This window comes from Hippocampus guttulatus, chromosome 2, assembly GCF_054856545.1.
Source record: "Hippocampus guttulatus isolate MCC_2025c chromosome 2, RoL_Hgut_1.0, whole genome shotgun sequence".
In the NCBI taxonomy this organism is placed as follows: domain Eukaryota; kingdom Metazoa; phylum Chordata; class Actinopteri; order Syngnathiformes; family Syngnathidae; genus Hippocampus; species Hippocampus guttulatus.
The window spans coordinates 27,992,740-28,007,278 of NC_141262.1; the positions used below are offsets into that span (position 1 = coordinate 27,992,740).

Sequence of the window (14,539 nt, forward strand, 5' to 3'; positions counted from 1 at the left end):
AGTGTATGAATCAACATGGACGTAGACAGTATTTTTAATCAAGCTTAAATATTTATTCATAAAACTACGTCCCGCTAAAAAGAAAAACATTCCTCCAAAAACTTGTCGATGGTTCCCGCTAAGTAAGATCCCTTATGATATACATATCAAAAGAATATATACAATGAGCAAGGTTCAGATCGTCTTTGGTTCAAATTGTCAGCAACACTTGACAAGCGTTTCCTCTCTCATTGATTCCCGTTTGGTTGGTCGGCGAATGACGTGGTTGGGATCAAAGTGTTGATTGACGACAACAAAACATTCTAAACAATAATAAGATTGGCATATCATCTTTGTCAAGTGCTACCGAGCAAATTTTATGTCTACAAATCAACAAAGGGTAAAGCCATGCTGCGGGATAAGAACAAGCGGAGAGAGTTCTTTGTCCAGCAGCAGTGAAGTAAAAAGTGTGTGTGTGTGTGTGTGTGTGTGGAGACATTGCACAGCAGCTCTCCAGTTTGCTAGCGTGGCCGTGTTGAGACACAGTCTCTCATCGCCGCGTCCACTTCCCGTTTGTCCTCAGTTGGCATTGAACCTAAGGGCAGCATAAAAAGAAAGCAAATGTGGTAAACGACGCGCAAGCCCCCCCCCCCCCCCCCCCAAATCCATCCAGGTTACCAGCTCCAACTGGAGCTCATTTTAGAAAAATGGCTGCTTTGAACCGAAATGGCAGACTTCCTGTTCACTTTGAATGGGTGATTGACACTTTTCGTGCAGTCCAAGAAATATGCTGATTCGTGAAACTAGTGTCGGGGTCTTTTTTTTTCTTCTTCTTCAGCCTCCTTTTTGGGGTAATTTGGCCCCAAAATGGCTCTTTCAAACCAAAATGGCTGACTTCATGTTCACTTTAAAGGACAGGTCGTTGAGACTGATTTGTGGGTATTAAAGACACATCCACTGAATTTCATGTTGATTACTAAAGCATGTTGTTTTCTCTTTCATTCTTCAGCCATTTTTAAAATGGATTTGGGAACTCAAAATGACCTATTTCAATCCAAATGTCAGACTTCTGATTGAGCTTCAAGCAGGAGGCCCTTGAGACTGACCATCGTTTTCCATACACTTTTTTTTTTACGTCACTGTTTAAAAAAAAAAAAAAAAGTTAGCCGCATTGGCCCCGCTAGCATTGGCCACAAGCCGTTCGCAGCACTTATGCGCACATCAGTGCATGTTGTTGGCTATTTGCCAACAGAAGAGTCACCAAGAAACGTTTGCCGATTGTTGCTTCCGTTAATGTGGGCAGATGTGGAATTTTCACGTCATAAAGTGTAATGATTATTATTTTTCACAGCCACTAGATGGTGTCGTTGTACCGTCCTAAAATCCTGCATGTTTAGTAAATGCCAGTGCTGTACAGTATTGGAGGTTAGCCTATCGACAGGCGAGGTAGACCCACTTGGAGCACCCTGGGCCCCTAACCTGAAATTTTTGGGGTGCCAAGTCAAAGATTTAGGGGCACGCGCTGTCAAATAACTTGCCAAAGAAATATTCATCCCACTCATTTTCACTATACTACAGATAAACGGGAAGAAATGTAGAGTAGAAAATTGCCAGCAACCCCAAATGTTCAAGAATAGTAATTATAAAAGAGAAAAAAAAATCTGCAAATTTACTGCTTTCCCTGGCACGAGTGGAGGAAAATGACAGTGGCACCGTCTCAAATTTTAGCGGGCAGAATGCCACCATTGAGCTTTATTTGTAGAGCATATTTCCTACACCAGTTAACTCAACGTGCTTTGCAAAAACAAAGTACAAAAATCCGTTACCCACCAGTGACCAAAACAGTTCAAGACGTTTAAAAGCAAAGTAGAGAAATGTGAAAATAAGATTTTGGAACACGTGATTTTTAAGAATGCTTTGAGCGACTTAATCACAGGTATGGTTTAAGAAAAGAGCCACACTTTTTAACCTTGATTGAAAGACATTTACACTTTACTGCTGGGTTTTCAATCTTTATCACTCTGGTAATAAATACGAACAAATTGGGGAATCGGATGATACAAAAGTACAAAGAGAAACATTTTTTTCCCCAAGGGTAACTTTTTGGGTGAGGGTGGGGCGGTATTATTCACAGGAAATGACAATATTTGTGGGTCCCGTTATGACAGACGTGTCTCCCAAATATCCTATTGATCAGTGAAAGTGATAACAGGACTTCGTTTTTTCTAACTTTCCAGGGGCTGATACTGAGGGACGAAATAGAGAAAGAAAAAAATGGCGTACCTGGCAACGACGTGCGTCACCATCCGATCGGTGATGCCGGGACACGCGTCCTCGGTCAGTCGGATGTTATGTTCCAGCTCTTCGATGGCCAACCGCTTTTCCGAGTGCTCCTTGTGCTGCTGCTTCAACTGCGCAAAAAGGCACACGCTTGTGGAACGTCGTCCCTGGCCTGCGCATCATCGTGCGCGCGCGCACTCAAACCTCGCTGAAGACGGGCGCGATGACGGTGCCGAGACTGGAGGACGCGCTCCCGGCGGTTTGTCCTTCTCTCCTCAGCTGGCCATTGATGTGCGGCCGTTCGTCCGTCTTGCGCTTGCGCACCGTCGTGAAGCTCCACTCGGGGGAGTCGCCGTCCTTTTTGTCACTGGACTCACTGAAAACACCAACCCAAGTCAAGCAAACTCGCCACGTGTGCCGGTGGACTTTAAAAAAAACAAAACGTTTTTTCTTTTAAGTTACCCGTCTGAGTCGTCGGGGCTGCTGTCGCTGTGCCCTTGCTCCCGCCACCTTCGGTATCTGTCGATCAACTCGCTCAGGTAGGACGTCTTCTTACAGTGTTTGACGATGAACTTGTGCTTGAGCAACTCCTTGGCGGTGGGACGCTGAAGGAGGGAATACGAGACAGTCACAAGCAGGACACATACATACAAGCATCCATTCAGCCGTCCATTTTCTTCAACGCGTGTCCTCATTTAAGGTCATTTTTTTAAGAAACTGCACTTAAAAATAAGCCATGTTTTGAATTCAAGCAAAAACATCGAAGGCACCCTAACAGCCTGCAGTTTGAACACTTATGAAGTATCAAGTACCCGCGCCGCCATCAAAAGAAAAACTTGCATAGAATGACAAAATATGTGAATTTTTAATTGAATGATTCTTTCAAGTGGCACTAAAAATGCTGGAGGGGGCCCACAATTTTTCATCAATGCTACCGGTGAGGGGCGGGGGGCATAACACCACGCACTTCCGAAACAGAAATATGACATATGCCACTTTAAATACGGACAAAATATGTGCAAAGTGTGCGCTCTTAATAGAATTAATCTTTCAGAATAGATTTCTCGTTTCTTGTGTATTAACGACCTGAAGCCAAAAACAAAGGGTTTGAAGCAAACTACGAAATAACCACACTGGATTTTTTTAAAATTTTTTTTAAATCAGACAACCCAGAATGTGGTTGAGGGCAGCAAGCAGCAGTTGCCTGTTTCTCCACTAGAGGGAGCGCGTGGAGCGCACTCTTCCAATCTGGTCAGCCCGTGAGTGAGTTTTGCTTGGGCCATCCAAGGCGCCTGTCCCCATTTAGGGTGGCAGGTGAGCTGAAACTTTCAAGCCAAGTGGCATGGAACACCCTGAACTGGTCGCCGGCAAATTACAAGCCACATACACACACAAAAATAAAGCTTTTGACAATTTTGAGTCTCCAAAGAACCAAACATGTATTTGATACATCGCATGGAGGGCCACGTGGGGCTCGTCGCTACATTTGTGCAGGCAAGCGGGCGAGTTTCTTACAAAGGCGGGGTCCTTGTTGAGGCAGGCCTCGGTGAACTCTTTGAAGCTCTTGGAGAAGTCGCCCGTCAGCGTCGGGGGAGGCGACTTGGGGATGAGGAAGAGCACCCTCATGGGGTGCATTTCCGAATTGGGGGGTTCCCCCTTGGCCAGCTCGATGGCCGTGATGCCCAGCGACCAAATGTCCGCCTGGTGGGAGTTCAGAATCACACCATCAGCAAGGGCCTGACCAAGATGGATTTGGGAGAGGGCGGTTCCGATATTTGGCAGAACCGATAATATGCAACAAATGAAATAACTTGTTTTTGGGTGACGCAACATTGACTATAAAGATACAAATGACAGGCAGAATACACACAAAAAAACCCCACACACAACAAAAGGCAATCCGACCTTGAAGTCGTACGCAGACTGCTGGATGACTTCGGGCGCCATCCAGAACGGCGTCCCCACGAAGGTCTCGCGCTTGATCTGCGTATCCGTCAGCTGACCGGCCACCCCGAAGTCGGCCAGCTTCACCTGGCCGTGCTCCGACAAGAGCACGTTGGCGGCTGCGGGCGACGGACGCGCCTACGTGAATGCGGGCTTGACGCCATCTTTTGCTTTTCAAGATGCGAGGTGAATGCCGCACCTTTGATGTCTCTGTGGATCTTCTTCTCAGAGTGGAGGTAGTCCAGACCCTTCAGGATCTCCTTCAGCATGGTGGCGATTTGGGACTCATCAAAGGGACCCGCACGAAGCTGCGTGACATCAAAGATGATTACTTCAATTTTTTTTCACATGGCAAAGAAAAAAAAAATTAATTCTGATATTTGGCAGGTAAAATTCCGATGACCAATTAATCATCTGGGGTCGGGTGCAATGTGAGCTGGGCGGCAGCCAAAGGCGGGGACCCTGGCGGTCCGATCCTCGGCTGCAGAAGCTAGCTCTTGGGACATGGAATATCACCTCTCTGGCAGGGAAGGAGCCCGAGCTGGTGTGTGAGGCAGAGAATTTCCGACTGGATATAGTCGGACTTGCCTCCACACAGCCTGGGTTCTGGTACCAGTTCTCTCGAGAGGGGTTGGACTCTCTTCCACTCTGGAGTTGCTCACGGTGAGAGGCGCAGAGCAGGTGTGGGCATACTCATTGCCCCGCCGGCTCAGTGCCTGTACATTGGGGTTCACACCGGTAGACGAGAGGGTTGCCTCCCTCCGCCTTCGGGTGGGTGGGCGGGTCCTGACTGTGGTTTGTGCATATGCACCAAACAGCAGCTCAGCATACCCACCCTTTTTGGAGTCCTTGGAGGGTGTGCTGGACAGTACTCCTGCTGGGGACTCCCTTGTTCTACTGGGGGACTTCAATGCTCACGTGGGCAATGACAGTGAGACTTGGAGGGGCGTGATTGGGAGGAACGGCCCCCCCGATCAGAACTCGAGTGGTGTTTTGTTATTGGACTTCTGTGCTCGCCACGGATTGTCCATAACGAACACCTTGTTCAAACATAAGGGTGTCCATATGTGCACTTGGCACCAGGACACCCTAGGCCGCAGTTCGATGACCGACTTTGTAGTTGTATCATCGGATTTGCGGCCGCATGTTCTGGACACTCGGGTGAAGAGAGGGGCGGAGCTGTCAACTGATCACCACCTGGTGGTGAGTAGGCTCCGATGGTGGGGTAAGATGCCGGTCCGTCCTGGCAGACCCAAACGTATTGTGAGGGTTTGTTGGGAGCGTCTGGCGGAATCCCCTGTCAGAAGGAGTTTCAACTCCCACCTCCGACAGAGCTTTTCCCATGTTCCGGGGGAGGCGGGGGACATTGAGCCCGAGTGGACCATGTTCCGTGCCTCTATTGTTGAGGCGGCCAATCTGAGTTGTGGCCGTAAGGTGGTTGGTGCCTGTCGTGGCGGCAACCCCCGTACTCGCTGGTGGACACCAGCAGTAAGGGATGCCGTCAAGCTGAAGAAGGAGTCCTATCGAGCCTTTATGGCCTGTGGGACCCCAGAGGCAGCTGACGGGTATCGACTGGCCAAGCGGAACGCAGCTTCAGTGGTCGCCGAGGCAAAAACCCGAGCGTGGGAAGAGTTCGGTGAGGCCATGGAAGCTGACTTCCGGACGGCTTCGGGGAAATTCTGGTCCACCATCCGACGTCTCAGGAGGGGGAAGCAGTGCACCACTAACACTGTGTACAGTGGGGATGGGGCGCTGCTGACTTCGACTTGGGACGTTGTGAACCGGTGGGCAGAGTACTTCGAAGACCTCCTCAACTCCACCAACACGCCTTCCTTGGAGGAAGCAGAGCCTGGGGACTCTTGAGGTGGGCTCTCCTATCTCTGTGGTTGAAGTCACAGATGTGGTTAAAAAGCTTCTCGGTGGCAAGGCCCCAGGGGTGGATGAGATCCGCCCGGAGTTCCTCAAGGCTCTGGATGTTGTGGGGCTGTCCTGGTTGACACGCCTCTGCAACATCGCGTGGTCAACAGGGAGAGTGCCTCTGGATTGGCAGACCGGGGTGGTAGTCCCTCTTTTTAAAAGGGAGGGTGTGTTCCAACTACAGAGGGATCACACTCCTCAGCCTCCCTGGTAAGATCTATTCAGGGGTGCTGGAGAGGAGGGTCCGTCAGGAAGTCGAGCCTCAGATTGAGGAGGAGCAGTGTGGTTTTCGTCCCGGCCGTGGAACAGTGGACCAGCTCTACACCCTTAGCAGGGTCCTCGAGGGTATGTGGGAATTCGCCCAACCAGTCTACATGTGTTTTGTGGACTTGGAGAAGGCGTTTGACCGTGTCCCTCGGGGAGTTCTGTGGGGGGTGCTTCGTGGGTATGGGGTACCGAACCCCCTGATACGGGCTGTTCGGTCACTATACCACCGATGTCAGAGTTTGGTTCGCATTGCAGTAAGTCGGAATCGTTTCCAGTGGGGGTAGGACTCCGCCATGGCTGCCCTTTGTCGCCGATTCTGTTCATAACCTTTATGGACAGAATTTCTAGGCGCAGCCGAAGCGTTGAGGGGGTCCGTTTTGGGGGCCTCAGTATTGCATCCCTGCTTTTTGCAGATGATGTGGTGCTGTTGGCTCCTTCAAACAGGGCTCTCCAACTCTCACTGGAGCGTTTCGCAGCCGAGTGTGAAGCGGTTGGGATGAAGATCAGCACCTCCAAATCTGAAACCATGGTCCTCAGTCGGAAAAGGGTGGAGTGCCCCCTCCGGGTCGGGGAGGAGATCTTGCCCCAAGTGGAGGAGTTCAAGTATCTTGGGGTCTTGTTCACGAGTGGGGGCAGGAGGGAGCGGGAGATCGACAGGCGGATCGGTGCAGCGTCTGCTGTGATGCGGACGTTGTATCGGTCTGTCGTGGTGAAGAAGGAGCTGAGCCAAAGGGCGAAGCTCTCAATTTACCGGTCGATCTACGTTCCAACCCTCATCTATGGTCACGAGCTATGGGTCGTGACCGAAAGAACGAGATCCCGGTTACAAGCGGCCGAAATGAGTTTCCTCCGCAGGGTGTCCGGGCTCTCCCTTAGAGATAAGGTGAGAAGCTCGGTCATCCGGGAGGGGCTCAGAGTCGAGCCGCTTCTCCTCCACATCGAGAGGAGCCAGATGAGGTGGCTTGGGCATCTGATTCGGATGCCTCCTGAGCGCCTCCCTGGTGAGGTGTTCCGGGCATGTCCCACCGGGAGAAGACCCCGAGGAAGACCCAGGACACGCTGGAGAGACTATGTCACCCAGCTGGCCTGGGAACGTCTCGGGATCCCCCGGGGAGAGCTGGAAGAAGTAGCTAGGGAGAGGGAAGTCTGGGCTTCCCTGCTAAAGCTGTTGCCCCCGCGACCCGGTAATAAGCGGTAGAAGATGGATGGATGGATGGAATTAATCATCTGATTGATTTAAAAAAAGTAGACCTATTGAATTTTTTTGGGGAGGGTCCAATAATACTCATAACAATAAACATAGGAAATACAGGCAGACATACGTGAATGTTTACAATTCTCTTTTGTTGTTTAACTTAACAAAAGAGAGGAAAACTGGTGGATTTTTGAGTGCGTTTTCGCAAATTGTGCTCCAATTCACAATTTCTCCACCGATTTCAAAACTCAAATGTTTCAAATTCCTCAGTTTTGAACTTGTTGGGGAAGATTTGACATTTTTCATGAGGACACAATCGAATTGATTTTTAACAATCACCTTAAATTCACACGTTTTCAACCGACTTATAACACGTTGAACACTTCCCCCCCAAAATTGACTTTTTGAAGAGTCTGCATTTTTGGGGCAAATTTTTCCAAATACAGTCATTTTTCACAAATCTTGCTCAAAATCGACATTTCTCAAGCTATTCAAACTGTTCCAACTTCAACATTTTTAACATTGCAAAAATTCCCACTTTTTAAAGATTCCATATTATCTTGGAGAAAATGAACAAATTTACGGTTTCAACCGAGTTAAGACTGGAAGGCATTTTTCAAAGCGACCTCTGTCTCACAACTCCACCATTTTGCTTTTCAAAGTCTCATGTTCTACATTTCAATCCAGTCGGCATCAGAGGGGTCAAACTCAGTTTTGTCAAAGGCCACATTGTTGTTGCGGTTTCGCTCAAATGGACTTTGCGACTGTGAAAACTCATACGGTCAACGTTCATATCATTGCGTGCAAATAAATTGATGTGGAAATAAGTCTGAAATCAGAAGACAAGGATAATAGTTTGTTCGCCTATTATTCAAGATACTAAAAAAATGGTTTGGTAACCAAAAAAAAAAAAAAAAAAAAGTTATTTATTACATATAAGAATTTAAAATTGGATACAGATTTTAGCTGACAGTTTTTTGGGGGAAGTAGTGACAGCCCCGATGAAGGCTGAAGCAACATCTGAAACGGTCAGCCAGGTAAGAGTTTTTGTCTATAAAAAAGAATACCTTAAACCTAAAAAAAACAAACCTGATGACACCTCGGTTTTTATTCGCTTGTGAAAAGATCAAAATGAGGCAATGGCACAAGTGTCCCTCACCAAGTCGAGTGCAGAACCGCCACCGAGGTACTCCATGATGATCCACAATTTGCTGCCCTGAAAGACAGAGTGCAGCGAGAACTCACAATGAGGGCCCGCGCAATTGAGAAGCGGCCGCAGTCGGGTCCAGACAGAGAGCGCGCCGCGTTCTCACTTTGAGGTAGGAGCCGTAATACTTTGTGATGTAGGGACTGTCGCACTGGCTCAGCACGGTGATCTCCTGCTGGATGTCCTCGATTTCATCCTCGGCCTCCTCCAGGTCGATGATCTTGATGGCCACCACGCTGAGCGAGCGGTTGTCGATGCCTTTGAACACCTGCCGGTGAGCCACATTTAACAATCACCCAGGTACGTCTTGATATTCAAAGGAATAAATAAATCAAAATTCCAAAGATTCCTCCTCTGAAGAAATCCACATTTTCCATGAAAGCATTCTGAAATGAATGAAGAACTACAACCAAATAAATAAAAAATCCACCAAAAATGCACAATTTCTTCATGGATTCAAGCCGAGATTCCACAAAATGCCAACTCCCCATTTTTTTAAAGAGACTTCACAAATAAATGATAACAATTTACAAACTCCAAATTTCTCATCTGCTTCAACATATTCAACATTCCAAAAAGAACTAATTGAAAAAGAAAGATCATCAAGAGCACTTTTAAGCAGCTCCACAAATTCAGTCTTAAACTTCAAAATTATTACTGTATATATGTTTTATGTTCAATAAACAAACAAACAAACAAAATGTTAGAACTTCCAGAAAGCTATCTTTCAAAGAATTCCATATTTTCCGTCCAACTTTTTCAAGTTACCATAAAAGATGACAAAAAAACAGCTTCTCGTGGAATACAAGATTACATTTTCACAAATGAACATAGAAATTGTAAAAAAAAAAAAAAAAAAAAAAAAATCCAATCCAATTGATTATTCTTCACAATTTCTTTTAAAAAAAAAAAAACATTTTTGGAAGAATTACGGATTCTGTCAAACCCCAAATCAATTCAGAAATGTAGCCAGCTGACCTAACCTGTAATTGAAGTGCCACAGAAGAAGCTCACCTCGCCAAACGATCCTTTGCCGATACGGTCCAGTTTGGTGAATAATTCTTCTGGATCGATCTGAGAACTCTGACAGAAATTTAAATGTGAGAAATTTAAATTATTGGAGCGGTTCATTAAGGATGACAAAGAGTGATGATGAAATGGCAATGTATACAGCAATGATGTATGAAACTGGAAAACACGACAATGCAGGCGTTTGCATGAATTTTCAAGTAGGCCTCAAAAATTTGGAAAAATGTATTGCCCCCCCACCCCACCTTAATATTGCGATTGAATACATGATTAGTTTTCAATGTAATTTTCTTTAAAAATAATATGTTTCATAAGAAACAATATTAGAATATCATTCAGAAATGTTTGGGTCTAAAATAAAGATCAGTGAACCATAAATGAATAGGATAAGTTGATTTACTTTAATTAGAGTTGTTCACTCTCTCTTTTTTTTTTTTTTTGTTCAGCGCATGTAAACATAGTGAGTGTCGTGAAAGAAAAGCTTGGCCTTTTCCACAGGCTGGCAGCACGTCAGGAAGCGAATGGCAAGGAGCCTCTGTGGCCGTGCTCGACTTTCCACATGCCTAAAAAAAGGAAATGGAACAACACGCAGCAGCAGCAGCAGCAGCAGCAGCCGTGCTGCTCCCTGCCGCTGCCACCGCGACCGCATGCGGCCGGGCTGGAAGACACGGCGGCCATTTTTATAGCACGCCTTCAGCGGCAAAACCGCCACTGGAATTCTGGAATACTTCTTCAACACTTTTGATCAAAGGCCTTGAGTTATACTCACTCTGAAATAGTGACTTAAATTATTCGTTTTCTTGTCACTTGGTTGGCACCGTTTCCATTTTTTAAATTTGAACATCTTGCTGGGTGTTCAATAGGGCCCGACCCATTCATCAACTGGCCCATTTCATCAGCTGATATTAAATCTGACAATTTTCTTGCTTTTTAAAAATCATTATTTTGTCATGAGACCACGACAATTACACTTAAAAAAAAAAGAAAAATATTTTTATACTCCGGCATTTTACTGGTTGTCCATCGATAAATCAGATAAAAACTGATTTTGCAGCGTCACACGCAATAACATGCATGTGAGGTGGAGGTATTAATATTGTCCACATGGGGTCGACATCCTCACATTCGACTGTGACTTTAAATGTGAAAGGCTTTAAATGGCAGGGCATGCCCTGGTGAGTGATGTGGGTGGCATCAAACGCGAGGGTAGACTGGTTTGTTCAATAAAGCCATTGAAAGGGCAGCACAATTTTTGGAACCAAACTATTTAATTCATCATTGTAACCGTTGTTTCCGTTGCTTCCACAAACAAAATGGCTTCAGACACATTGGAGCTAATTTTAAAAGCACAGTTGAAAGTTTTCTTTAATTTTGTCTTGGAATACGATCTTCCTTCTGACATTGATTTAAACCATTGAATCAGGCAATTATTTTAAAAATTCAAAAACAGCATTTGCCGCACTCAGCGTTGCATCAAAAACCAGGCAGCGAGTGCACCCAGGCAGGTTACACAGGTCGACACACCTGGGAGCCTCTCAACATACAGTCAACAAAAACATTGTGAGTCATAAGACAGAGACCTTTTAGTAACAAGAAATGTGAGAAATTTAAATTATTGGAGCGGTTCATTAAGGATGACAAAGAGTGATGATGAAATGGCAATGTATACAGCAATGATGTATGAAACTGTTAATATGTGCAATACGTATTCTAAATAAATGGTTCTATTGCTGATTGTGGGTTGAGAGAAACTGTTTAGATATGATATTAAGAAAAGTCCCACCCCAACTTCTTGTATGTACACCAACAAACACTCAGCTGTCATTCAAATAGCCGCCAAGAGGCACCTCAAGGTTCCATAATGGAGCCTGGCGACTTTTAAATATTTTTTGCTCGACGTGTGGACGTCGCAGGTTTCATTTGACTATTCTTGGATACTTACGGCTTACCGAACCGACATTTAAAAAGTGGCCTGCTACTGCACAACGTCAGCTCGCCGCTTGACAAACTGGTTTAGTTGGCTTTAGTGAGCCCGATACACCTTCGTGCTTACCTGCATGCCGGGAACCTCCATGGTTGTCTTTTCTTGAAGCGAGAAAGCCCTCCTCCTCCTCCGGATGGTTTTTGCCCTTGAATGGTCCCTCGGGAGCTCGACGCGGGGCAAAACAAAACCTCAACCCTATAAAAGAGTGACTTCCAGCCGACGTAAAAAGAGGAAAACGCCGGAGGATGACCGTGACAGGCGCAGGCGAGCGTCCTGTGAGAGAAAGTTCAGCAAACTACCGAGGAGAAAGCTTGTTGCTTAGTGGGCGGAAGAAGGAGGAGTGAGCAACCAAAAGCATTTTTTCAATGTTCAAAAATTACAAGTGTTGAAAACAGGTGTACGATAACCTACATGGTATTTTATTTTATTTTTTGTATTTTAGTACTATTTATTCAGTTTTAGTGGTTCTTGTTTCTTCCGCCACTGACGCCACCCGGAAGTGTAAAGTCGCCTCCACGAGCTTTTTTGGCTCGTAACCGCAATACGTCAGCCCACCTGCCATGTTGGATGTGGCAATCCTGCCCGAGCTCGTTTACCCACACGCTATTTTGGGAAACAGATAGAAAACTTACATCCATTAATTATCTGATCTGCTTATCCTCATGAGTGTGGCGAGCCTGCTAGAGCCTATCCCAGCCGTCTCCAGGCAGTAGGTGGGGTACACCCTGAACTGGTTGCCAACCAATCACAAAAAACAACCTTTCATGCTCACAGTCACACCTAGGGACAATTGAAAGGGTTGCATTAACCTGCCATGCATGTCTCTGGAACATGGGAGGAAACCAGAGTACCCGGAGAAAACCCACACAGCCACGGGGAGAAAATGCAAACTCCACACAGGAAGGCCTGAGCCCAGAATCGAACCCTGAACCTCTGCACTGTGAAGTAGACATGCTAACCGGTTCTTCACCAGGCTAGCGCATGAAAAACAACCTATGTAATTAAATAAAATTTTAGGAATGTGTCTACCGCATACATTTTAATGTCATTCACCAAGACAAGTTACATTCTCAGCTGTAAAACACAAGAAAATTCCCCCAAAAATTATTTTATATATATATATATTTAAATATACTGTATATATATATATATGTGTGTGTGTGTGAGTGTCATACTATCATACTAAGATGGAGCGTGTGCTCAAGTCTGATTGTGTCACCCCCAAAAAATGCATTCTCATATGTTTAGAGTAGAACTTTTTCTTGTAGAGTGTAAATGAAAACAAACACCTTAATTGTTCTTGTACAATACATGCTGATTTATATAGCACTTTCACAACAGCGGCAGCTCTAACAAAGCGCTTAACAAAACAGTTAACATAAAGTAAAATAATAAACAACACATAACAAAACACGGACAGTCATGCAGCCCCAACCACTTTTCCGTCACACGCTTTGTTGTTTGAAGCAGTTTGAGATAAAAGGAGAGAATCAAAGTGTCCTTTAACCAGTGGATCAGAGACGTCATGCTCAAAATGTGCACGCGTCGGCTTCAAGCTAAGTTTCAAAGTCAACAAGAAGCTGTAGCATCCATAGACGAAAAAAAGAGATTGGTTCACTTCTCCTGTCTCATGGAAATCCATTTGAATTAGAATGCATAAACATAAATGTGTGTGCAGAAACGAATCTAGTTTTAACTAAAGCAGCTTTGTACTCTGTGGCAGTTATTGCATTATGAAAATGTGTTGACATAGGATTGAGTGGAAAACAGATTTTTCAGAAATAACACGATGCTGCATCTTTGAGGCGTAACTACAGGAAAAACGTTATGGTCGCTGTGGCTAAAGAGCAGGAAGACGTGATATCCGCCATTTTCCGTTGAATACAGTTAAACGGTGAATAAAATTCGACGACTTTGAGACAAAAATGGCTTCACTTATTGCAAAAACTAAGAAGCAGAGTCTGTAATTTGATACAATCCGTCAAAGTGTCAGAATAACACGCGAATGTGCTCTCAGCTGGAGGGTTGCCAACAGCCACAGCTTCGCTAAGCTAACTAGCGCACAGCTTCGCTAAGCTAACTAGCGCAAACGCCGGGGAGGCCTAAGTTGCCAAGTTGTCGTTTTTGCAGTTGAAATGTTTGAGCTTCAGCTACACAACCGGACCATTGAAAGGTTCGGCGGTACTGCCTCCGCTCAGGTTAATCTGTTCAGTGGCCAACATTCCTCCCCGGTGGGAAGCCACCGGAGCAGCAGAGACTAACTCTTCGCGGCAGCCAAGCTGACCACGGCGTGCGTCCGCGGTGCTCTCCCCACGGGGACCTGAACTCGACGGAGTGTATTTCTCGGGACTGTTTGTCGCCCGTCTGATTTGGCTCTTAATCCGTCAGTGGGTAACCTTCCATAGATTGCTTAAAAGCCCGAGACCGAAAACAGCAATCACTAGGTACGGAAGGGGACATGACATTAGGGTTAGAGGTACACTCCGCCAAAGGGGTGGCGATGGAGCGCAGTATTTATACATGTAACATTTCTGACGTCACATGCGTTCGAAACTTTTTTCCGTAAAAACTTTATTGATAACAATACTGTTTACAATATCAAATACTTATCTCACACAAATTAGACTCATAATAGTAAATTCCAATGGAACGGTCACTATAGAAAAAAACACGTGACAGTGTTCATTTAAGAGACAAACGATAGAGACAAGTGCAGTGTGAGTCGTCACAATTCATA

General features: G+C 45.7%; 1 protein-coding gene across 1 annotated transcript; it reads right to left on the minus strand.

The window, feature by feature from the left end:
- Positions 1–18: 18 nt before the first annotated feature.
- Positions 19–12,128, minus strand: LOC147209382 (serine/threonine-protein kinase 26-like). Its single transcript, XM_086105245.1, has 11 exons — positions 11,872–12,128; positions 9,804–9,872; positions 8,896–9,057; positions 8,742–8,798; positions 4,403–4,511; positions 4,165–4,322; positions 3,775–3,960; positions 2,722–2,864; positions 2,464–2,635; positions 2,263–2,390; positions 19–574 (listed from the first exon to the last, which is right to left on the minus strand). Exons 1-11 carry the CDS (start codon positions 11,890–11,892, stop codon positions 559–561), a joined length of 1,221 nt encoding a protein of 406 aa, XP_085961371.1. The 5' UTR covers positions 11,893–12,128; the 3' UTR covers positions 19–558.
- Between the last annotated feature and the right edge of the window lie 2,411 nt (positions 12,129–14,539).